Below are 26,068 nucleotides of genomic sequence, written 5' to 3'. Positions count from 1 at the left end.
TCATCAGTTTGTGGTCAACAATGCGATACAAGTACTGGCTAGGGGAAATGTGTGTATAATTTATAATCACCTGTTGGCTAATGAAGACTGTCAGGTCCAACTAGAAAGGCTGCTATTTTCATAAGTTCAAATACTACCTCAACCACAAAAGAGCATGGTTCTTCTTGTTGCTAGCTAAATTTACAAACGTCCTGATTCCATATTAACCCCTACCGCGTTTTCCCGCTGTGCGCGGGAATTTAAAAAATGGCTTGATCGTGACAAAGCCAGCTCGTCATCCGCGCAGCGCAGGTAACGCTGATGACGAGCTGGCTTTGTCATCAGCGCCGAAGGGGTTAATAGCAGCATGGGCTAATTTGGGTACAGCGTACTGGCCTCTTGTCTGTCTGCAGGCCATTCCTATGATGGCCCCAGCCCAAGGAGAAGCAGCTGTGTAAACGGGCTAAGAAAGGGGAATGGGTTGGCTACCTCCCCTACCCTACCCTACCCTACCCTACGACGTACAACAGTGCGGAGAGGGGTTTAACGGTGGGTACATGGTGAAAGGAGTGTATGGAAAAGACTGTCAGCCATGTGTATATACACAGAGTCCCATGGATTCCCTCACCCATCAGTCGATTCACAACATACTAGCCCACACAACCATTCTTCGTACATGTGACTGATATGGAGGCCAACAACCCCAGTTACAGGGGACTGTACGCAACTTTTCCGGGGAGAGCCAACAGGCTACTCCTGAGAGGACTGTACAACTTTACAATGAATGCCATTTTCACATAACCTTTACCGAGCATGGTAAGTATATACCTTAATTTTTTTGTAGGTAACTTAACCTCCCAGGTTTGTAATATACATCTTACCTCCCTTTACCACTGACTACCTCACAACCGTAACATTACCTTTACCACTACCGGGGTAAACTCTAAAATTACTTTTTACCTCCCTTTATCTCCAACCTATCCATTAATCCTGAAATTAACCCTACCTCCCTTTACACTGCTCACCCCAAACCCTAAATGTACACACACACCTCCCTATACCACAACCCACCCCATAAACACTAAAATCACACCTCCTTTTACCTCTACCCAACCATAAACCCTAAAATGTCCCTTACCTCCCTTTCCAGCCTGAGGGGGCTACAAATAAAACACACAGACACCACCACCAGTCACATCAAAGCCTGGCCTGGGGGAGCAGTAACCACGCTCAAAAAAAAAAAAAAAGAGAGTTGAATCTGGTCTCCCCTGGATTTAGCGCACAGCTCGGATATTGAAAAATGAACATTAAAGGGTTAACCTCCAGTAGGTTTGCAAGATTGTCAAGCTCTCAAGGGGAAAAACACAGGGCTTCCAAGAATTACACCTGGGCAGGAAAGTCCAGATTTGAAAAAGCCAAATATAGGAATCCTAATGCCCCAAGATTTGCAGGAAACTGTGCAGAACAATAAAGCCCCAGCTCTGGAGGGGTACACAATAGCAAAGGACAGGAGTAAGATATGTTTGTTGATTATAGAAAGGTACACCATAAACATATTCTTTAATCACCACTTGCGCATGGCATTGCATTTCTTTAACTTTTTACCACGATGATTGTAATTTAATCAGATAAAGCCATCTACATATTTCTCTTAGTGATGAGTAAGCAGAAAACTTAAAACCCCAAACCAAACTGCACTTGATAAAGAACAGATGGCATGAGTTTAGTAGATGTGATTTTTTTTTTTTTTACAGCACCAGTTTCACAACAGATTACAGTAACCTACCGGGCTGAGTGAGCTCCAAAGAAAATTTCACAAAGACAATTGTACCCGTTATGGAACTGGCAACAATGTCTCAAAGGAGGGAAAGGGTCAAGACAAGCCTCCCTCTATAAAATTATTGCGGGAAGGATGGATACAAAAAAGAGTGAAACCATGTTAATTAAACTGAGAGTATGCAAATTGGCAGATTTAGATATACTATGGAAAAGTGCCCCAGAATCCCAGAGTGTGGGCAGAACTATTCAGTCCTTACGACTATCAATGGAGACCCCCTAAGAGAGAAGAATGGTTTGCCTCTGTTCAATAGTTCCAGGGATTTCACCTTGCTTTCTTCAGACAGGGCAAACAGATAATCCATTTGTTACTTTGACATTTTGTTGCATCCTGCCAGGGTAGCTTTGGAAAATCCGGGCAAAAGTGCGGTGAGGAGTTCCCACTGCCAATCCAGTCAAGATTCTTAGCAGACAGTGAATGCTGAGCTCTTGCTCAGGTTAATGGCCTCTAAAAGAGAAAAGTGCTGAGCTGGAGGGCACTATGGACAGTTTTAGAAGGTACAAGCTTATTTTGAGTGTCCATCTTTCTGCAATATTTTGCAAACCTCTTCCAGAGTTTCTGCCTATTGGTCTCCTAAGTGAACATCACTCTAACTGAGAGAAGTATGAGGCAAAGGACTTATATGCTTTAGAGCATTCACTATCAATTCAGGAGCAGCACAAAATGTGTGCGCATGCACAGGGGAAGGGGAGGAAAACAAGAACAACTGTGCTTGAACGGGTTGGATTGGTTGCCAGAACAACATTTACCTCCTAGGGAGGGAGGTAAAAAGCAGTCCACTGTCTGTGTTCAACCACTAACAATGAAGGTATCAGTTGGGCAGCTTTGGGAGCAGGACCCTCCGCAGCAACAGGAAATACTCCAGAAGAGGTAGCTGGACCGGACGAGAAATGCTCATGCCAGAAATTCTGGTTGCTACACTTACAAGACTCAACCTAGAGCCACTAGGGTGACTTGGGACTGGTCGTTTCTGATTTTCAGAACTTTGGCCAAGCAGTAGAGGTAGAGGCAGGAAGAAATACAGGTGCCCCCGAGCTCCAGTCCATCAGAAAGGAATCTATGAGGGAGATTTGCTTTGGGAACTCTATTGATCAAATGTTTGGACAACACACATTCAGAATCGAGAGCGAGTTCTCCCCATTGCTGAAAGACACTATGTGGCACTTCGGAATGAAGTTGCTATTTGTGATTTGCTAGGAAAAGCCAGCGGAGTTTGTTCACCCTGAAGTTTAAAAATCCTGCCAGATGCTGAACAACCAGGGAAATGCCCCAATGACTTAGTCAGTTCAACAGGCGTAAAGCCTCCTGGCAGAGGACCCATGACACCACCCCACCTGTTGCATTACATCATGGTGGTGATTATGACTGTAAAAATCTGCAACCGTTTCTCCTTGATGGAAGGGAGAAAAGTCTTTAGTGCCAAACAAATCACCCGTAGCGCCATCAGGTTGATGTGGAGATGAGTTTCCACTGCAAATCAGAGCCTCCACCTCTGCTACATGGCCTCCCCAACCCAGAAATGATGCATTCGTCACAACCATCTGTTCTGTGAGAGGGTCTGCCACTTCTCCCATTTCAGTCCACCAACTACCACTGCAGATTTTTTGCAGGCTCCTCTGATAGATGGAATTAGATAGGTTCTCTTGGTGCTGAGCCCATTGGGACATTAGGCCCCACTGCAGAGCCCGCATGTGCCACCTGGTGTCCCCCCCTAGCAGGATGCAGGAGGCCAAGAAGTCGGAGAGCTGCTCTGACTGAGACCCAGGTCAAAGGTTGAAACATCTGGATCATATCAAAAGAAAACAAGCACCTTGGTTGCACGCAGAACTAAAAAAGATAAAACAAGAAATTATAAAGCTGCAATGCACCTGGCTCAAAACAAATGAAAATCAAGACAAACTTTACCTACACATACTTAATGTATACAAATCAACAATCCAAAAGCTAAAAATAAATACAAATTAAAAGGTATATTCCAACAGAGTTCAAAATGGTAAATGTGCAAATAAAGAATTTTATAAAATTCTCACAGACTTTCATAAACCTAAATGCACAGAAGGAACTCATCCCATTTCTCAAGAATCTGTTGACAATCAGTAAAATCATTACAAAATCAAAGTAAACATGTTGGGACTCCTATTTAAAACAATGGAAAACCACCAGCACCACCCCATTTCCAACAATCCTCTCTAAAGGTAGGCTATCCCAGTCTCTGCATTCCTTCAAACAATTATTAGAAAGTGAATTTAAAGATCTTGTCGAAACAAGCAAGCTAGTCGGTTGCCCTTCTGACCCCTGTCCACCACAAATCTTCAAGAACATGCTTTTAACTAACTCTGGCACACTACTCATAACAATCCTCGATAATTCTTTAACTACAGGAGTCTTTCTATTACAGAAAACAAAGCTCGACCTGCAAGACCCAAACTAAAGACCATTTACACAAATGGACCTTTCCAGGGCAAACGGTTAGAAACTACAGCATTCACCCAGATGTCAAAATCCAATATAGATAACTCCATACTTTGATTTCCAAACAGGATTTCGTCCAGGAAGAGGCAAGGAATAAGCCCTCATTTCCATTTGGGATGACCTGAAAAAACCCAGCGGAACGGGTGGCTGTACTACTCTTAGATCCTTCAGCTGCTTTCCACACAGTTCATCATGACACACTAATCTAAAGACTCTACGTAGCCAGTATAGAGGGGACTGCTCTCAAGTGGGTCAGATCCTACCTTCAAAACAAGACAAATATAATCCATACTCCCCGTTTAGCCTCCAAACCATACCTCACAAAAGCAGGGGTCCCTCAAGGCTCTATGATCTCAGTCATGCTTTTCAACATCTACATGAAGTAATTACAGTCAATCAATGAATTTCAGCTTGCATGCTCAAACTGTGCAAATGACCACAATAAACGGGGAGACCTTTCCCCCCAAACAGGGCATAGCAAAGTTTTGCCATTAGGCGTATTCTGCTTCTTTAATCACTCCTTAATTTTGTCTGTTTATGTCCGTATCCATTTCACATTTTTCTGACCCCTTCTGTCTTTCAAGTCCACACATGGGAATATCGCGCCATTTTTCCAAGTTTCTCTTGTCCCAAAAGTGCCCATCCGGACCTCAATGAAGAACACGACTGAAGTGCTATTCATAACAAGCATTTACAATGCAATGGTCTCGGCAGCATTAAAGCTAGAGCTATTGGCATTGCTCATTATTTTTTTTTAAATCATAAATAAATGGCATTGTCATTTACATTGCCAATAGCTTCACCATGTACATATGCGAGACCTATTGCATTAGCACCCACACACACAGTAAGTAGTAGAGTGAGAAGTCGATAGTGAGTAGGAGAGAGTTATTAGTAAAGAGTATTAGAGAGCGCAACAGAGCTGTGTGAATAATAGCTGTGAGCCCGTGCCTGAGGTGCATCATCTGAGGTGTGAATGATAACCGCTGTGAGCCCGTGCCTGAGTTGCATCATCAGAGCTGTGTGAATAATAACTGCGTCAGCCCCGTGCCTGAGGTGCATTATCAGAGCTGTGTGAATAACAGTCAGCCCCGTGCCCGAGGTGCATCATCATAGCTGTGTGAATAACTGCGTCAGCCCCGTGCCTGAGGTGCATCATCAGAGCTGTGTGAATAACTGCGTCAGCCCCGTGCCCGAGGTGCATCATCAGAGCTGTGTGAATAACTGCGTCAGCCCCGTGCCCGAGGTGCATCATCAGAGCTGTGTGAATAACTGCGTCAGCCCCGTGCCAGAGGTGCATCATCAGAGCTGTGTGAATAACTGCGTCAGCCCCGTGCCCGAGGTGCATCATCAGAGCTGTGTGAATAACTGCGTCAGCCCCGTGCCCGAGGTGCATCATCAGAGCTGTGTGAAAGACTGCGTCAGCCCCGTGCCCGAGGTGCATCATCAGAGCTGTGTGAATAACTGCGTCAGCCCTGTGCCCGAGGTGCATCATCAGAGCTGTGTGAATAACTGCGTCAGTCCCGTGCCTGTGGTGCATCATCAAAGCTGTGACGTGGGGGTGGGCATGGCGGTGCATCATCAAAGCTGTGACGTGGGGGTGGGCATGGTGGGGGAAGGTGACAGGGGGGTGAAGGGGTTTGCAGGACACAATGTTAGAGACCACGCGGGGTGCATGGCTGCCACCTGACATACCTTTAAAGGACGACCCTTAAAAAAGAGGAGCGGACCGCGCGGAGGACGGTAGGGGCTGTATTTTGCTTTGTATGTATGGTTGCGTTTCCTATGGTGAATGGTTTGGTCACCTCTCCCCTAGCCAACCAGAGACAAACATCTGCTCTGCATGTTAATATTAATAGCTCGAACGGACGTCGCGAGTGGGGGGTGCGGACTGCGTAGATAGCGCCATTAAATTAGGGTGGTAAAGTGGCCCTGGGGATGGTACAGTGCGAGGAGAGCAAGGGGGAGAGAGAGAGAAAAAGGCGCCAAGGTGAGTGGGAAGCTATTGGGGGGGAGGGGGGCTGGGGCACCAACACGAGCAACAAAGAAGTCACAGAGTAGGGGTTTAGGACAGGGGATGAGCATACCACGTCTGATAGCAGTAAGCGTTATCTGTCAACGTTAAGAAAGCGGTTATTCTAGTGCATTTGTACATATACCTTTACTTCGTCATTAAATTTGCAGGTGATTCTGCACATCAATTATAAATGGAATATATGTAGTGTAAAACGCAGTTTGCAAGTTTTACGCTGCACCACACCTCCTATTGTGTTCGTATAGTTGGCGAATGCATGTGCCAATAGTTTCAAAATCGATTTAGGCAAGCACGACCTTATATTATTGTGCATGTACGGTTTGAAAAAAAGCATGCCAGACACATTTTAAACAAGAGGGGGAGGGGGACTGAAAGGAAAGTACTTTTATTGCAAAACAGAGCTGCTCCAGCAACGGGAAGGAGGAGGGCGCTCAGCGAAGCTTTTATCAGCGCCGCGCGCCTCTGCAGACTCCCCCTGCATTCCAGAGAGGCGCGCGTCGCGATCCGGTCTGCCATGCTGTGGAAACAAGACCTGGCCGCGCGAGCAACGTTATCCTATGGGGAAACGCTGCGCGCGGCCAGGTCTTGTCTCACTTCGTCGTTCTCACACTGCTGAGACGCCGACTATAGTTCCATGGCGAGAACGCACTTTCAGCGCGTTACTAGCCGAGACCTAAAAAGCAGCGTTTATTTAAATAAAACCCGGCGCATTTCGGGCATGAAATTGCCCTTCGTCTGGGGTCACTAAAACATTAACAAATAAAACCACAATCAGTGCGTTGTAAATTAGCAATACATCACAAACCACTTGAATTTATCCAAATCCCGTGTTGCCTTTTCACGCTATTTTCCCAAATTGAATCATGGTTTAAAACATACGTGCCATTTACTTATTTGCTGGTTATTTATATGGTCAAAATCATGTTTACTTTCTCCGATTTATTACTGTTTTTATATCGACTATCAACCTAACAAAACAAATCCCCACCATTGTGCCACAGTTCAAACCAAACTTGTATTATCAATAAAGTTAACTCTTATCTACGGCCTTTTATACCGATAGGTTTCCTACCCAAAACTTTGATCTGAACCATTTCACAAGCACTCATTTAGCGTTATTTCATACCTGCAACAAACGCTGCAAGTCTTCCGACCTCCTCTGTATTTCAATAAGTGTTTGAAAAACCCTCTCTCATACGTCTATTTAACCGGACTTCCTTTCTCTTGCTCCTCCCTGATTTACCCGTGCCTGCTTCGTGTCCCACTGCTTACTTCCTATCTTTAGGAACAAAACTCCCATACCCATAATCCACTAGGGAATAACGAAACTGTGCAAATGACACACAAATACATCTAAAACTGGAAAGCCCCAAAGTCCATGGAAACTCAAATATCTTTAGTTGCCTCTGAGCTGTTGATTAGTGGATGACAAGCAGTCATCTCAAACTCAATTTGCCCTAAAGTGAAATACTCCCATTTGGAAAAATGATGACCCACTTTGCGCCTCGCTGGACTATCAGGCCCCACCTCCTTAATTATCCAAGAAAGTAATAAACCCTGGAAGTACCATGGATTCCAAGCAATCAATTAATTCTCAAATGGGTAGGTTAGCAAGATCAAGCTTCATTGCTATGAAAACTCTGCAACGCATATTCCCCCCCACCTAGGATTTCCACACACGATCTAAGCTACCATCTTATCTTGTACTGTCACTATCTAAACTTTATGATGCCAATGGCCTCTACCACAGATCATATTTATCAACTATGAAAAGACTACAACAAATTCAGAACTCTGCTGCCAGACTACTCCTACATGTACAGCCACATGACCACATCTCCCCAGCTTTGTGTGCACAACATTGGTTACCGGTTGCCAGAAGATTCACCTTCAAGCTGCTTTGTATCTCCCACAAAGCAATACATGGAGCAAGATCACTTTTCATCAGGAATAAAATCGCAAAAAACGTACAAAGGAACCTCAGCTCCAGACTGGCACCTCACCTCAAAACTCCACCATTCAAGAAAAAACATGTCCTGTTCAAACATCCAAACTATGGAACTCATTAACCTCAAAACATAAGATCAATGGATAACTATGTTATCTTCAGAAGACAACTCAAGACTTGTCTCTTTCCTACATGACCACCATACTCAAATTACAAATGTACAGCATATGCCAGTGCATGTAAAAGTGTATGATTTGATTATTTGTATATATTTAGATATGTGCAGTTCTTTGTACACATCTACATACTACTTATGCTATTAAAAATATATAGATATTTGTGGTAATCAATGAGAAGATGGATACTTCATGTAGAATAGATCAAGTTACTTAAGTTACAACAATATTCTTATAAGTCTGCTTAACAAATGTAAATATTACTGGTGGTTAAAATACATATATTATTTTATGCTTAACTTGTCACAGTATAGTTTACATAGAAGTTATTTGATTGCATGCTTATGAATCTCTTATTTTTTATACATCACAACGTGATAAGTTAATGGTTATGGGTCTATGTCTTATTTTATCTTACACAATGTGTAAATATGGTCATAATAATTGTACCTACTACTGACATATTAGAGAAAAAAATAAAATTAAAATAAATAAAACATATCGAACAAATAATTTGCCAAAAGAAGTTTAATAAAAATACATAAGTGAATTAGCTTTATGTACTGCAACACTCGAAAGTTGAAGTCTCTATTTATCCATACATGAACATATGAGACTTTATATAACATTAGAAGATCTTATTATTTTCCATATACATATATACCTTTCTATGTAGTTATATATCTATATATGTATTATTTTACTCAGACTGGGGGGGGGGGGGAGGAAACCATCCAACTCTATCCTATTCACTACTCTAGGTCTCATCATAAACGTCTTTCAATATATCCTCTACATCTATTTTGACTCATCCCAAACCTCATTGTAGAACAATTAGTGAAATAAGATGCAAACTACAATTCACCCGCAACCTAGAAAAAAAACACTCCTCGTTTACTTAACACGAAACATCTTTGGAAGCCATTTTGTTTTCACAAGCACGAAACAAGGCACACGCAGCAAGTGAGAACATCCAAATTTCTCTTTTTTTTCTTAATTCAAGACTATATGGGTTTTTGGTATAAACAAGCTAAAACTCTGCAATGAAAACACCTAAGTAAGAGTAATATGCAAATATTAACAATACAGTTAGTAGATCAACATTGAATATAATTACGATCAGATGGAATAATATCAGGATAGAAACTATGTCACTTGGTATGATATGGTACGAAGACATGCATAACTCTAGAGGTGACAATAATATGTAGTGGCAACTATTAAAGTTAGTAAGAGTGACAGACCCATAGATATACATGGAGAGTGAACATCCAAGTTCTTAGTTTCAAATGGACACTTTTTAGATTGTACTATTTCGAGCACAAAAAAAGCACAAAATACTTTGCAGAGTTTATAGCCTTTATAAAGAATGATTTTACAGTCTCGAACCCCATTCACACACTTAGATAAAATGACTACTCAATGGATTATAAAATACTGTTATAATTCTATTGTCATTCTGTGGTAACATAGCTAGCATCTTTAATTCCTCTCCTATGTCAGGAAATAAACCTACTGAGTTTAAAGAGACTACTCTACCTCATTGAAGAAACCCTACGTCAATTTGGCAATAGGCCTTTCTTGCTACAATCAGCTCCTGCAAAACAGAGTTCATGTTGCTTAACATCTATCCATTATTTGAATAAAAATTGAATTTAGATGACACTGAGGCTGGCTTCCAGCCGAGTGCACAGTAACAATACTGGTTTCGGCCATTGAAGATCTATGGAACGAATAAGAACTCACTGTCCGCACCTTAATACTTTTAGGCTCTTCAGTTGTGTTTGCGACCGATGACCACAGACATATTAGACAGACTAATCCAAAATGGCTTGCAAATTACATATAACATGATAAAAACCTTCTTGAACTGAAAGGGAAGTCCATGCCTACAGCTCAACAAGATGAAGGAAAAATGTCTCCCGTTCAACACCACCAAAAACAACTAGAGAACTTAACACTGTTTTACCTCCAACTGCAGGTAACACAAAATCACTTGGATTCAACTTCGAAAAAAAAAGTTACAAATGTCGATAACTATATTGATGCTGAGTAAATCATCTTCGTGCTGATTTCTCATCTTATGAATTGACCTACCAGGTGTCAGACTGGTCTGAATCCAGTGTTGCCAGATTGCTTCAAGTGGCTTTAGATACTACTCTGAATCTTGGCATGATGACACAGTATATCAGGCAACATTCAGCATGCTGGCATCAGTTCTTATTTTCCTGCGCCCCTTATCTATAGGGTTTAGGTCCATCAAAAACAGACCACTCCTTCAAGAATCACAAAGAAAACAAAGACCACATGGCATCTCCTCATTTTCGTGAAACCAACCAGTGAAACCCTTCTACCTGAAACTAACTTCAGAACAAAAGTAAAGTCCTGGCCCTCTTCCACCAGGATGGAGACAATGCCCTGCTTAATTGCTACCAACATTGCTTTCAAACAACGGACAAGTCATTGTAAACAATGCAGCAAGACTAGCTTCTAATTCTCAGTTTTAGCCATACTATAGTGTTGATTGAAATCGTACAGTGGCTACTTAAAGTAATTAGAGTACATGTCAATTTACAAAGTGACAAAATCCTCTAACAGGCAAATAACTCTTCAAAGCTGTAAAACACTGCAGACAATTTCCAGAACCTCCATTTCAGAACCATGTGACAAGAAAAATGCGAATCAATTAATTCTCACCAACACACACAATCAGATATCAACCAAAAAATGAAACAGAGCCATGCTAACACAAATCCCCCCATAAAACCACAAACAAGTTGATAATCTTCAATCCACTCACATGACAAACTCATGTGTCCTAAATTCACTCAAGGCCACAACCTTCAATGACCATCTTCTACCAACAAGAAAATCTTTCCATAGTAACAAAGCATCTCACATTGATGCCTCCCTGAGTCAAAGCACTGTCCGGGATGACCCTGAAGCAGGACAGATTGTCCCCTGCTGAAGAAATATACTCTGCAACCAGAAAAGCTTGTCAATTAGAGCCCATCCCTCAGCTAAGGTTTTTGTGGGAGAAAAAGTATACAGAAAGCAGTCTCCACCCTACTACAAGATCGGATTAAGAATAATAATCGTCTGCAGGAGAATCAATCTGGCTCTTGAGCACCTTGCAGCACAGAGTGGTCTACTCAAAGTAACAGACTATAACCTTTTCAATGGCTATGACCACTGCCTTCCGATTCTACTATACCTCTATTCAGCCTCTAACAATAATAACCACCAAACATTGATTCACCCCCTGGGCTTATTTGGCACAGTTCTGCAAGTAGAGGTCCAAGCATGGCTACTTGAGAAGAACTTCAGACTGTTTCACTTACCGGAACACGAGTTAATACAAAATCACTTACAACCATGGAAACGAACCACTCCTTCAAGAAGTACATCGCCAAAAAACAAAGACCATATGGTCACAGCTGTCGCGCATAAAAATGGTGAATCTCCTATCTGAAAACAGACTTCAGTACAAATTTGAAAGCCACCGTGTACCAGTCCCCAAAATTTGGTGGCTATGTCATTATGAGGATGCAACCAGAAAAAAATACTGTAGGCTCTCTCAACACTAGTATGAAGAGAGAAGACAAGATCTACAGAGAAAATATTTATGGAGAGGAAGAGAAGCTGGAGGTTCTCACACATGGCTATGCAGTAAAAGGCTTGAATCTGGAATTAAAGTGAGTGGACACTGCAAAATATGCATTCTGCTACAGGTGAAACACTCAAGAAAGGATGTATTTCGAACCTTAACCTAGTGGTATGGCTATACTTTGAAATGTATTACTCTAGTATTACAAAGTCATTTTTAAGGAATTGTTAAGTGTATTGTCTGCTAAAATGCATTGAGGCTCTAGGCAAGCTACCTTAAAAGAATATTCACCCAGTAATTTTACTCACATCTCTTAACGTGATGATATTGGGATGCTGCCCATACCGTAGCAAGATTTCAATTTCCTCAGTAGGATCACGTTTGCTCTTATCAATTATCTAAACAAAAAAAAACAAAAAAAGGAAAAATTAAACAAAGAAATAGCAGTTTTGTTTTATGAGCACAGCAAATCACTGGTTGATTAGATGCCCATAGATGATTTAGTTGCAGGAAATAATAAAATGCTTGACATGTGGTGTAAAATACTCAAGTAAACACAAATTTCATTTAATATTCAGAACATATAAACCAAACACTTGGTATGTGGTTTTCTTTACTAACAGCTGCATTACATAAAAAATACATATGCAATAAACTGGATTTATTTCCATCCAACACTCCAGCATAAGGATCTTAAAAAAAATTCAGATACACATTTCCTTTGGTTAACGGTTGCCATTGTCACATTGGACTCCCATTTGCACCCATAACTTGTCGAGAATCAAACACTGATGTACAATTACAAGGCAATGTCTCGTTTAGCAACCAGGAACCCAATCACTACAATGGTCTTAGTGCTGGCCACCTCCTCCCATCCACCCACAAGCCCCAGGACACCTACTTTCAGATTTGCGCATCAGGTGGCCCACCACCCCATCAGCTCTCTTTGGATTGTTGCCAATAGGTCATGATTGTGGGGCATGTCCATATTACATGTAGGAAAGTACCCAGGGCATCCCTGCAATGTGGGCCGTTTGTCGAGGGCGATCTCCCCATCTGCCATAATCTGGATGAGAGATAATATACCATAACATATTTAAATTGTATTAACTGCAGGCACGAGGCAATGACCAGAGTGTATGGGGCCATCTTAGTCTCCACCCACTCCTCATCTACAAGCATTCCTAAATCCTCCTCCCACTTCCCTCAGATGCAGGATGGGGTCTGGTGGTTCAAGAACAAGGGATACATTACTCCGCGATATAACTTTTGTACCTAGTTGTCCCATTGTTCTTTTACTTTCCAGGGAATTGAATGCCAGCACTACCCCTACTTTGTCTTTATATGCTTTCAGGCATATTGTTGCAAAATTAAAAGAATTTAGTTACTATTCATCTACTAGTTGTCCAAATGATTTAATATGACTGCATCAATACATTCCCCAATGTAGAGATGCCAATTAGGTTTGACGTGCAGAAGTCCCTCAGGGCTATTAACTGAGAGCAGTGCTCCACATCATAATGGGTGTTTCAACATGTAACTTCCCACACCATTGAGTTTTCCTAAAAGATGTGTTTCAGCATATCACAGGAGTCTTTATAATTGGCGGAAGAGAGCGTAGGATGGGGGTTCCATACAGCAGTGTGTGCAAATCATATGGCTCTAATAATTCTAGTTCAAGTTCCATGGCAGAGTCTAGTCTACTGCAGTTATTAAGTTTGACCAATTGTGAGGCCCAGTAGTATTGTTGCAGATCAGGTACTCCCAATCCCCTGTTGAAAGTAAATTTTATATAATTCTCAAAGCAGAGTCAAGGCCCATAGGAATTTGTTACGTATTGGGGTAAGGGGAAGGAAAGAATTGGAATATAAGTGGGTAGGGATAGTATTGGATGATGTAGAGAAAGTGCTGAAGCATGACCATCTTGAAAAGAGCTCCTCTTCCCATAAAGGGCAGAGAGAGCGAGTCACCCATTCGCATGAGCTCATTTTTTGAGGTGGGTATTTTGACTTTATCAAGGTAAAATGTTCTGTGGAGCAGATGAGCTGCTAATGGATAAGGAATTGAACGAGATGACCAGGGCTCTGAGTAATGAAGACTGTCGGTGAGTAACCGGGCCCAGGCATTCCCCTTTACTGGGAGGAGATGAGGGTTATCGGGCTAGAATATTACACAGCACGCTCCAAACTGTTCTTACAGGTAAGATATTATTTTTGCAATGCGAACCTGTTCTAAATTTATAAGCTGTGCAGAATTTTCAAAATAGTACAGTTCCAACCCCTACAGTAAAGGCAGGTTAAAGGTTGACGATGTTATGCAAATACTTAAGTACCGCTGGTCCACTCGTCTTCTTGTAAGAACTTTATGTCTCCGATTTCCTCCTGGTATAATCCCCCAAACTACTGTGTTCTTCAAGCGCCTACCTCCTTTCAGTTCAGAGGTTTTTCAGAGCCGGTCTTAGAGGATAAGTGTTCTCTGATTACTGCTCAGACTTTGCTATCCGCTCGGAATGGATTCTACTTGGGTTTCCCAAAGCCCTCAAAACCCATCTTTTTCAATAATCTCCATGCATGCTCAACTTAATCTTCAGCGCCAGGGCTCCAATGGGTATTTATGCACTATACAAAACCTACATTTAAATCAATATCTATGTACAGTCTGGAATTATATATATATATATATATATATATATATATATATATATATAGTAATGCCTTGGTGATGTACAGGTCCAATGATGGTACTCCAGAAATTTCCTGCAACTGAATGCTCCCTTACAAAAATGCTGCCCACGTTTTGCTTTAGCATTTTATTCCATTTGTTTTTCACACACAATGTATGAGCCACTGTGCTATTGTATCTCGTGACTGGTTTTCAATTGTCAGATACCAGATTTCAAATAATTGTTTTGCGCATTAAATCTTTTCTTTAGCACACCGTATGTTACTGATTTGGAGCGGACCTCTAGCATCAGATGTCAATAACCCCTTACATGCCAATATTTGATAACAGGTGCAATGGAGGTTTACCAAAAGGAAATAAAGAAAATTTGGGAGAATGAATTTCTCCATTAACTTTTACTGAAATTGTGGCTGTCTTAAGCAGAAGAACACAAACTCGGACATAGAAATCGCAAGACTGCTGCATACATTTGGATACTGTATGGATGAACTTTTGACAGACTGTAGATTCTACAACCCAGGTAATTTATTGGTCCGATTAACCTGAAAAGTAGAAATCATCTAAGTTCCCAATCTTGGCTATATTCTAAGCACAGCTGTATAGTTACAGAAGTGTATGAAGTGTTCTTTTTCTATTGACCAAATTTGTAATTTACTCCCACTCTAAGCTTTGTGTCAGCAAAATAGGCAGCTTTCTATGATAGTTTTAGTCAAAAGGAGACTAGTTTATTCAATATTTCCACAAGCTGTCTCAGCTTCTAAATGAATTTTGACAGATATGCCCAATGCCCAATTTGCATTGTGTACAAGTTTTTTTTACTTGCTTTTTGATGTGACTGTCTATTTGTGAAATTCATCCCTGTGAATATTGTTGGCAAATCCTTTCCACTTGGCAAATCGCAATTACTACTCTCTAATTGGTTCACACACGTCTTGAAAAATGCACAAATATCCAGTCGAAGCTGTAAGTGATCAAACTCATTAGACTTGCAGCTAAACTGGATGAACAGAAGAGTTTGACAGATTCTATTAGATGCAAGTCATGGTTGTTTCAATGAGATATCTGGACCTGCCCTGCCTAAATTAGATCAGAAGTACCAATGACAACAATGAGAACATCATCTTTTTGAGCATCAGTGGCATTGGTGGAAAAGCACAAACCATCAGAGTGCCACTAGTTCAACAGGGTGTCCTCTCACAACTTTGTTGCCAATGTATTTAGTTTATGAAGCTCAGAACATAGCATGCCTTAAAAATAGGTATTTAGTTCCTCGCATATGATCTTCCATCAGCAGATTCATGTTTGAGCAGGTCACTATTTGGCTGGTGAAATATTATGCTTATAGACATACTGAGCTCCCAAACTATTTTATGGGTGCTCAAGGTCATGTATGAGCAGTAACACCATCACCAACTGTTGTGTTAATGTCTGTGGGCTTCACAAATCAAATCAGTAGCCAGCACATTCATGAGCATTCAGGTCTATGGAAGAGTAAGTATAACAAATATTGCAGGCTATCGAACAAACATTTTTGGAGGAATTGTGGTGGATGGGAGGACCTTTATTATCAGGGGCAAGTTCATGTAACAAATGGATCCTGATGGCGTGTTGGTGGTAAGGGTCAATCAAGAACTGTAAGAAAGTGCCATCTTTCTTGCCTTGGTATGCCACCACATTATTCTGAACTGCTGATGCGCTTGACGGAGTGTGCCCTGGGTCCCTGCCAATCAGGTACCCAGGGCCTGTGTTCCTTCGATAAAGAGAAAAGCTATGCTGAAACAAAATACCCAATTGGCACCTCTGGCCACCTGTCACCCCCTAGTAAATGGTACCCTAGGTACCCAGGGCATGGTGACCAGAGGAGACCCCTGAGGGCTGCAGCACTTATTGTGCCACCCTCAGGGGCTCTGTACCCTGGCACCCAAACACTGCCTTTGCAGGCTGAGTGTCTAAGTACAGAACTAAAACAAGAGTCGACATGGCACACATTCCTGTGTGCCATGCCCACAGAACCCACTGCCCTGGCATACTTCAGTCCCCCCTCTAGCTGGGTGCCCTATGCCAGAGGTGAGGGCACAGGGGAATGATCCCTGTGCCCCTTCAATACCCAGGGCCATTCCCGGGCACTGTAAATGCAGTGATGCCATTTAAGAGTATATGGTGCTGGGAGGTAGTCATTACGAACTCCACAGCACCATAATGGCTACACTGAAGACTGACAAGTTTGGTACCAAACTTCTCAGCACATTAAACCCGCACGGATGCCAGTGTGGGATTTAATGTAAAATGCACGAGAGGGCATCTTAAAGATGCCCTCCAAAACCCAAACCTATAATCCACGTCTGGGCTGAGTGGCTGCAAAGGCTGCCACACAGCAGACATGTTGCTGGACCCCTGGGTGGAGAGCAGGGGCCCAAGATGGACAGGGGGAAGCTTCACAGGTATACCGCCAATGAGAGCTTTTCCAGACCATTTGCTGTACCCAGCAACTGGCCCCCCCCACCCGTTCTACCCCCACTCTGGCGAGAAGACTGGCGGGAAAACCTACGTCAGCAAGGAGGGTGTGCCAACCTTTGCCAACTCCACCTCTCAGGTGGAGAAGGCGAGGTGAAGCACAACCCCGGGCTCCGGCCATCTTGTAGATGGGGAGCCCTGCCCAATCCCAGCCAGGCTCCTGCCTCCCTCCCACAGGAGAGGAGCAGGCTAGGGGGTGTCCTCACCCCAAGGCAGGGTCCCATTTTTCCCTGCCCTACCTGTAACACCCCTAAATTTAGTATTTAGGGGCTCCCTGAACCTTCCTTCCTCAGATTCGGATATCAAAAGAAGAAAGAAGATCAATAAGAAGAACAAGACCCGCTGCGCAGCTGCTAACAGGACACTAACAACTGACTTGGCCCCAGCCCTACCGGCCTGTTGATCCTGGAACCTGCTCCTGCCTAATCCCGGCGACCTCAGCGGACAGCAACCTTGGGACACCCAGAGGACCTGCCTGCCTTGACCCTCTCGAAGATTGGGACTCCCCATCAGCAGAGGCTCTGCTGCAACACCCCACCTGGTGCTCACCAGGAAGCTCCGGACCAGCCCACTCTGCACTAGCCGAGCTCGGGCCGGGCCAAACCGAACCAAGACTACGAGGACGTCCCCCCGGCGACTGGGACCCGAAGTCCAGTGCCCAAAGACCCTCCTCGACGAACCAGCCGACGCCTGCAGACTCAGAACCAGGGGCCACCCCAACCGTGACCAGCCGAGGGTAAGCTTTTCCGACCCCAAAAGACACCCCTGCACCCAGCGGCCCCCTGTGCCTCCCTTTGGAGTACCTACCTGTGCTCCATCATCCCAACTTACCTCTCAAAGTGCTGGTCGCCCCTGGAGAGTCACCGTCCCTGAGCCTGCAGCCTTTGTTCCTTTTTCAAGATCCTCATTGGATAACATTGAGCGCCCGACGGCTCAAAAGCACCCTGCACCCAGCCGCCCGAGTGCCGCTGGCTGTGACCTCTTTGCCATAGCCTACTTCCCCCCCTTGTCCTGAGCAAGTGACCAGGAGCCCAGCTCCCAGAGCCGATTGGCCTGCTAGCCAGCAGCCACCAACCGAAGGCCTCTTTTCCCTCATTGGATAACATTGGGCCTACCTACCTCTGCACCTGGCCGCCCCTGTGCCGCTGGGACTGAACTAACTGTACTCACCTGACCCTGGGGGACCCCTGAGTCTACGCCCAGAACCCTAACTTCACCAATCAAGTACTCACCTGGAAACGAGTAATTCACTTACCTGCCATTGGATAACATTGACCCATTTTGACTCGAAAATCTTCAAAGTGTGAAGTTTTGAAAACTGAAAATATTCCTATAAAATCAGTCCGAATTCGAAAATACTCCCCTGTGATCAGGAGAGAAGCCAGTACTGTACCTTTCAGCCCAGTACTGAACTGCAAAAGCAATCCCTAGCGGGTTTACTAGTAACCTGTATTTTCTCCATAGGAACCCATTGTCTGCTTTTCTACGAAATTTCTTATGTGTCTACTTTTGAAAAGTGGAAATATTCTTTACAAATCGTACGAAATACTGAAACGCAATTACCTACCTGTTTTGAGTTAAGCCCCCAGTGCTGGCCCTAGGAGACTAGTGCTGGGTTACAAAAGTAACGCGATCGTACTTTACCTGTAACCTGAATTTCCTCCCATTGGATAACATTGTCAGAATCACCTGGAAAAGTTTCCAAGTGTGAACTTTTATACAGCTTTATATTCAGGAAAATTCATCACAGTAACTAAAACGTTTTTGCTAATCTGGTTTCAGCTTAGACCCCAGGACTGAATCTAAGATCTAGTCCTGGAACTACCAAAGTAATCTATAAAGTAGGTAGAGTCCAGCAGGGGTCAGCCCACATTGGACTCGGACTCTGGCTCAATCGCTGGTTAACATTTGCAGGACCAGTGGGCCACATGGACTCAGGCCGTGGGCTACAGGTGCAGAGGTGGGTCCGGAGGCAGTTTCACAGTTCCTCAGGGCAGAGATCTTTGGTTTTAAAGTTGGTTTCTTCTTGGACAGGTCTGCTCTCCACAGGAGCTTCTTGATCTTTATAGAAGGCAGACAGTTCTCCCAGGGTTTTGGAAGTTGCAGGGCCACCAGGACGAGTCAACTTTTGTAGCAAGGATGAAAGGCAGCAGACAGGCCAGCAGGGCTGGCGCCAAGTCAGTCACCTCCACCTTTCTTGCTGGGGCGGCTCTACGGCGTCCAGGCTTTGTACGTCACTGAGGGCTAGATGTAGGTAATTCCCATTTACAGACTCTTAAATACCGAATTTTACCGATTCGGTATTTAAGAGTCTGTAAATGGGAAGAGGGCAGATGTAGGTAATTTTTAAATCTGAATTACCGAATCTGTAAAATTCGGTATTTACCGATTCTGTAAATACAGAATCGGTATTTCCCATTGATTCCTATGGGCTTTGAAGCCCATATGAATCAATGGGAAATACCGATTCTGTATTTACAGAATCGGTAAATACCGAATCCTGCAAGGGTGCAGGGGGTGTCACTTTGACACCCTCTAGCACCCCAAGTACAGGCTTGTGTGCCATGTGGCACACATACATGCCCTAAGGGCATGTCTGTGTGTCACATTGCACAGGTGTGCATGCACAGATGTGCATGCACACCTGAATTCGGTATTTTACCACACAATTGTGTGGTAAAATACCGACTCTTAAGGGCCTGTGGCACTGTAAAGTGTGCCACCTACATTTGTAATTACATAATCGGTATATTTACCGAATCGGTATATTTACCGAATCGGTATATTTACCGAATCGGTAGTTTTACCGAATCGGTAGTTTTACCGAATCGGTAGTTTTACCAAATCGGTAGTTTTACCGAATCGGTAGTTTTACCGAATCGGTAGTTTTACCGAATCGGTAGTTTTACCGAATCGGTAGTTTTACCGATTCTGTAATATTAAGACCCCTACATCTGAAAACCCTAATACCGGTCGGAAACGGCCGAAATCGGCCGTTTCCGACCGGTATTAGGGCTCCTACATCTGGCCCTAGGAATCTAATTTCAGAGTCAGGGGTTCCGCCGAAATACTAGATTAAGGGCATTACAACGGAGCGACAGGTAGAGACCAATGGGTATACACCCTCTATTATGCCACCCTCCTGTGGGAGGGGGTCATAGACCTAGCCCTGATTGGATAAGTTCAACCATCTTCAAGATGATGGGCACTGAAAAATGCTCTTCACTTCGCCTCCAGCACCTAAGGAGTTGGCGAAGGGGGACACACCCTATTCTTATCTAGCGTTCCTGCCGGTTCTCACTCCAGAAGTACAGGTTTGAACAGGGGCTGCCATCTGCTGCTATCTAGAGGCTGGGGTTGCATTACAAAGGCGGCAAGGCCTTTGAAGCTTCTCTCTTGAACACTGTGCTCATTCTGGGGAGATGAGGTGTGACACCTCCACCCATGATGGGCTTTGTTTCTGGCCTGAGAGAGCAAGGCCTCTTTCAATTAAGGGGTCCAGCAACATCTTGTGGAGGCAGGCTGTCTAAAGCTAATCAGAGACAACACCAGGTTTAGTAGGTTTTCAGGGGGCACCTCTGAGTACATGCTTTAATAAATTCAACACTGGCATCAGTCCAGGTTTATTAAGAAGAGTTGTTTGGCACCAAACACTCTTGGGTTCAGTGAAGCCATCATGGTGCTGGGGAACTCAACTTGTCGAGTTTCCAGCCTTTGTACCATCTGTGGCTTCCCTGACACTTACAATTTTAAGAATAGACATATTGTAGCGGTACATCTGCTCATGCAGACATGCCCACACACCTGGGATATATTGCACTCTGCAATGCAAGTCCTACAACTAGAGGGGTGACTTACCTAGACCTTGGATAGTGCTACTTTGACACTGCATACAGGCAGCATGCCATGTCGACTTTGTGATTTTGGTCAGCACCAAGGCATGCAGGCTGCAGTGGCAGTTAGCATGGCCTTGGTGAGGGGACCCTCTTCAGTCCACAATGCCCTTGGTACCAGGGTACCTTTTACTAGGGACGTAGAAGGGGATCTGAAGTTGTGCCTATCGCAGTACAGTTTTTAGGGAAGGAGCTCTGGCACAGGAGACCTGCTTGGCAGGGTCCCTGTGCACTTTCAATCAAAACCACATGTTCCAGACAAAAAAGTGTGTGGGTTAACCATGTCAAAAGAGTCAATTTCTCACAGTTATGAAATTATAGTGCACATGACATTTCAGGTTTGCTTCCATGATGTTCTGAATGGCCTTTCAATTTTAGATCCTTGAATAAGGTTGGTCTGAATGTTATATATGTTAAGCTGCCACAACAGCCCTGGAATAACTGGAAAAACTGGTGGTACAACTTTAGTATTACACATCTGCAAGATAGTGTAGCTTAAAAAAAAGTGTACGTTTTCACATCAAAAACGTCTATGAATCTCAACGAGCATCAAGGACGTACGTAAGCAGTACTTCTGAGACAACAATTTTCAGTTCATGGCCCAAACTACTGCATCCACTTGTAGAGTCTGAAAACATCTTTTTTTCCAATAGACAAAAGGGAAATGCCTTTGCTACATCCAGACGTTCTGCAATCTGTATATGTCACATTTTTTGCAGGCTGTAACATGCCAATGCATAAATATGAAAATGTGAGCAATGACATACCCACACGAAACTCTCAGGTTGGAGATGAGATTTCTCAGTTGCTTAGAGACTCGAACTTATTGGAAGAAACAGCATAATAACCAATGAACCAATCATGGTAATGTAAAGCATCTTCCCTCCTTGGGTGTGCCGTGAATAGTGTCATATATAGTGAACAATTTGGAGGACACAGACTGAAATGAACCACTGTAAATCGTGTAGGTCTATTGAGATTTTAAGATGCCATGTATAGGGAAATCTCGTAAGCGTCCTGCACCTCTGATGCATACAACATATGGATACTTATTTCATATAGGTTAATACTCTCTTCCTGCTACATTTGTGCCAGTGCCTTAGGTTTATTATGGTCTAGTACAATTCCCACCCTAACTTCTTTCGAACCAAAAAAGCAGAGGACACTGCATGACCTCATTCATGTAATGGGACCTCTTCAATGCTTTTTCTAGTTAAGGCCGGTCCTCTTTGGCCATTCCCAAAGATCTCAGGTCAGACCTAATAGGAAATACATTTTTTGCTGTGCTTCATCATTTTACTTTGCTGTGTGCTAAGTTAAACATGCGGAGAATCTGATGCATCTTGATCACGGCCCCAGCTGAGTGCTGTGTTGGAAAAGAAAATATTTTTACCTAAATATTTACATAATCAATAATTTTGTGAGTTAGCAGGATGCAAAACCTGCCTTTATAGAACCGTCACAAAAATATTTTATTTTCTAACTTGTGTTGGGAAAATGCAAGAAACTGCAAATTCACTGAATATATGTAGCATAGAGTGACACGTTCTACGGAAAGATTGGATTTTGATCACCTGCACAACATCTAAATCTAGAATTATTATATCTAACCTGGCTGCAGCTCACCTACAGTGTTTAGCAAGATGCCATTAACATTCCTGGCTGGTGACCTAATATCCCATTTTTAAACCTTACCTTTCCTAGAATACAATAGGCTTAAGAAAGGGAAGGCAAATGTTACTTATCCTGTAAGCATCTGTTTATAATGTATAGCTCTGTAGACTCGCTGGTTTAGCTTAGTTCTGCAATCTAGTGTTGGGCTTGCAGGTTTACAGGCTTTATTTGAAGTTTTTCAAGTAACATGATTTAGTGTAATTTCTTCTTTTGGTGTACATTGCTCATGGCCAGGATCCATGATAGATTGTTTTTGCATAGTGGGCCAGAGTATGTATGGAAAGTGACCATAGGTAAAGTGTATGAATCATTATGTGCAGAGAGCATGACAATTTCTCTAATCAGACTTATTTTAGTTCCAATAGTGATGTTTCAAATCCAACTGTCATTTACAGTCAAAAGATTAAAAACATTCAACAAATCACCTTTACTGACCATATGGAGGAAGTTCCTCAGGTCATCGCACATGTGAATCTATAGCACTACATGCTATGTGCAGCTGCTTATAGGGCAACGTTTGCCGCTCTGATCACATGTGGCTGTAGATAGACATGCTTAGCATTGACGTCCAGAAGTGATGGCTTCCGTGTGCATGATGCAGAAGTCTGAAACAAAGTCCGTAACAAAGTTTGCTCTCACAGATTGTTGACTGGCTAAGATGAGCATACAGTAGTGCTTGTTGGAAAAGATGTGTGGTGTTCATCAAATATATACCTTATTAGATTCCACTTATGGTGGACTTTGTGGCAGAGGGAGAAGACTGGTGGTTCTGTTCTTCAGCTTCTTTGGTGCTGGGTCCAAAGACAGGCAAGCTTGAAAGGCAGCTCCCTCTCCATGGCCAATCTCCTCTTTTGAAAAAATGTTCAGGAGTTGCCTGTGGAGGCATTAGTCAAGATCTTGCCTGTTACAGAGTGGCTGAGCAGGGCCTTCTGCCTGGCATCAAGTTCTTACTGTTGTTTTTATGAAAGTTTGGGGCTGTGATGTCCTGAGAGTGTCGATGGAGGCCATAAGGTCAGTTTTAATTTTGGCTTTGAGGAGGCATTTGGCATGGAAACAGGTTTTAACGTGGACAGTGTTGTACACAGGCACAGATGATGCTTTTGGTGCTTGCTTATGGCGGGACTGAAGGTGCCTGGTGTCCCTGAAGGCGCTCAGACTTGATTAAGGCCAATGCCCTTTGGTGGAGACTTGCTTGAACATGAACCTTTTTGCCTGTGCTGACAGGAGTCCGAAGGCAACCCTCTGGCTTGGCTTTCCTTCGTGTTAATGCTCAGAGCACGATGTTAGACTCCCACAGAAGTGGTGCTCTACCTCTGCGTGGTACTTCTTTTGGTGCTCTGATGGGATGGACATTGGAAGGTCAATGGCAGTCTCGTCCCCTGGCATGGTCTAGATGTAAGGGCCGCTAGTCTTTTGGCATCGGTTCAACAGCCTCCATTTCTTTTTGGTCCAACTCTGTCTCTTGTCTGCATGTTTGTTGCACAGCCAGGAGGTCCAATGGGACAGTGTCCGCCTGTTCTTTGACATCCAAAGGGGCATCAAAAGGATCTTCTTCCCTGAAAATGTCTGAGGTCTCAAAGGTGCTCTGTTAGTACATTCTCAATTGTGCCCCACAACATTCTCTCCTAAACCAGTCTCTTTGGATCTGAAGGCGAGGCATCATACACAGGAGTCGTCGTGGTTGGAGGACAGACACAATTTGCACACTTCTTGGTGGTTTGCCCATGTGCATTTTCAATTGAAGTGAGTGTCCATTCTATCACTAACACCAAGTGCTTTGGAGCAGGAGGACTAGAGACGACAATCAGTAATCAAGGGGAACAATGCCCTTGATGACAGAGTTGTCAATGACTGTCTCCGATGCCGTCAAGGGGTGCTCATGTAATTGGGAAAATGAGACCAGGACTTTGTTGAATCAGATGCGACCCGATCGAAAAGGAACCAAAGAGGACTGAAGAAAATAAGTTCAAAACATGATGAACTCAGGACACTTGGTATGCATCCGAACCGGAGCACGAAGGAAACTATTTAACATGGAGTCCTTGCACATGCACAATGTAATCCAAGAGGAAGAGTCATTCCACTGCATCTGATGACATGCAAGACGTTTTTGAAGAAAAACAACTTGCAAACATCCCTGCTCAACACTAGATAACAGGAGTATGCAAAGCACGTGTATCTACAGCCACACATGCTACAGGAAACATGCTTTCTAGCTATTTGCCTTTGTGATTAGCACCTGTAAAACAATGTTTTTTCCAGTACAGGAATCTTATTCGAAAAAGCAGAAACAAACCTAGCATAGGAGCAGGCTAAGATGATGGCTGGGAGGAGATTTTTTTGGGGGGGGATCCTTGGCTGGAGCTATTTGAATAGCTGAGAGGAAGTTTGCAGATGGGACCCTGTTGGCTATCTTTTTCTTGGTAATTGAAAACAAAATCAGTTCAAAGGAGTCAGCTTAGACATAGGTTTCTCACGCCCATGTACACTTTGGGCTACATAGCCAAGTTTGTGACAAATGGCAAGTAAAGATGATTGTCATCCTGTAAGAGGCTGCAGACATGGCACTTCTACCTCATCCAATAAAGAGCAAAAAGAGGTTTCAAAGCTGGAGCCACAGAAGCAGTATTTGAACTCAATTTCACGGAGCCATCATTTCTTAACCATTAGTAGGGGAAGGAAATATTTGCCTCAGACATTCCTCTAGGAGTTTACAAATATTTCTATTCAGTGTTTGTCCCAGTTTTTAGAGCAATGATCAGCGTAGATTCTTTGTAAAATATAAACACCCCTTATTTCAAATGAACCAGTGCACTACATATTTTGTTGGGATGGAAAAGTCCTCTACACGGTGACAGGCAGGCACCCTTGCCCTCAGTGCCCAGGCTGCATGGATATCTTGATTCCTGGTTAAGATTTTTGGTCATTAGCGAACATAGATCATGGATGTACACTATAACCTATGACTGTTTCATGGTAATGAGGTTTTGTTCGACTGGGAGGGGCACACCCTAGTTTTCCTGGTTCTCTGACCTTACTTATGACTCAGCTTTGGGTGTCAGACACGTGGTTTTGCACACCGTGCACCGAATGGTCTTTCTACAGTAAAGGAATCTTTAGAGCTGAGGCAGGGTTCGATGTGAGCTTTGAAGGTGTTTCAGATGCCATTGGCTGGGTCTGAAGCTGCCGCTTCGTGGCTGATGGTTGGCTCACACTCAGTTCAGAGGTCTTTGTTTAGTGCAAACCATGCC

General features: G+C 43.4%; 1 protein-coding gene across 3 annotated transcripts in view; it reads right to left on the bottom strand.

Moving 5' to 3' along the window:
* The window catches only part of RPS6KA3 (ribosomal protein S6 kinase A3), a 698,725-nt gene that overhangs the window by 179,268 nt on the left and 493,389 nt on the right, over nt 1–26,068 (bottom strand). For all 3 annotated transcript variants that reach the window (XM_078657643.1, XM_078657644.1, XM_078657645.1), the window contains one exon: nt 12,363–12,452. In XM_078657643.1, coding sequence (XP_078513769.1) covers nt 12,363–12,452 — 90 coding nt within the window. The remainder of the gene's footprint in view (nt 1–12,362; nt 12,453–26,068) is intronic.

Source organism: Lissotriton helveticus, chromosome 8, assembly GCF_964261635.1.
Source record: "Lissotriton helveticus chromosome 8, aLisHel1.1, whole genome shotgun sequence".
Taxonomy (NCBI): Eukaryota; Metazoa; Chordata; class Amphibia; order Caudata; family Salamandridae; genus Lissotriton; species Lissotriton helveticus.
This window is presented reverse-complemented; position numbering and strand designations above follow the sequence as displayed.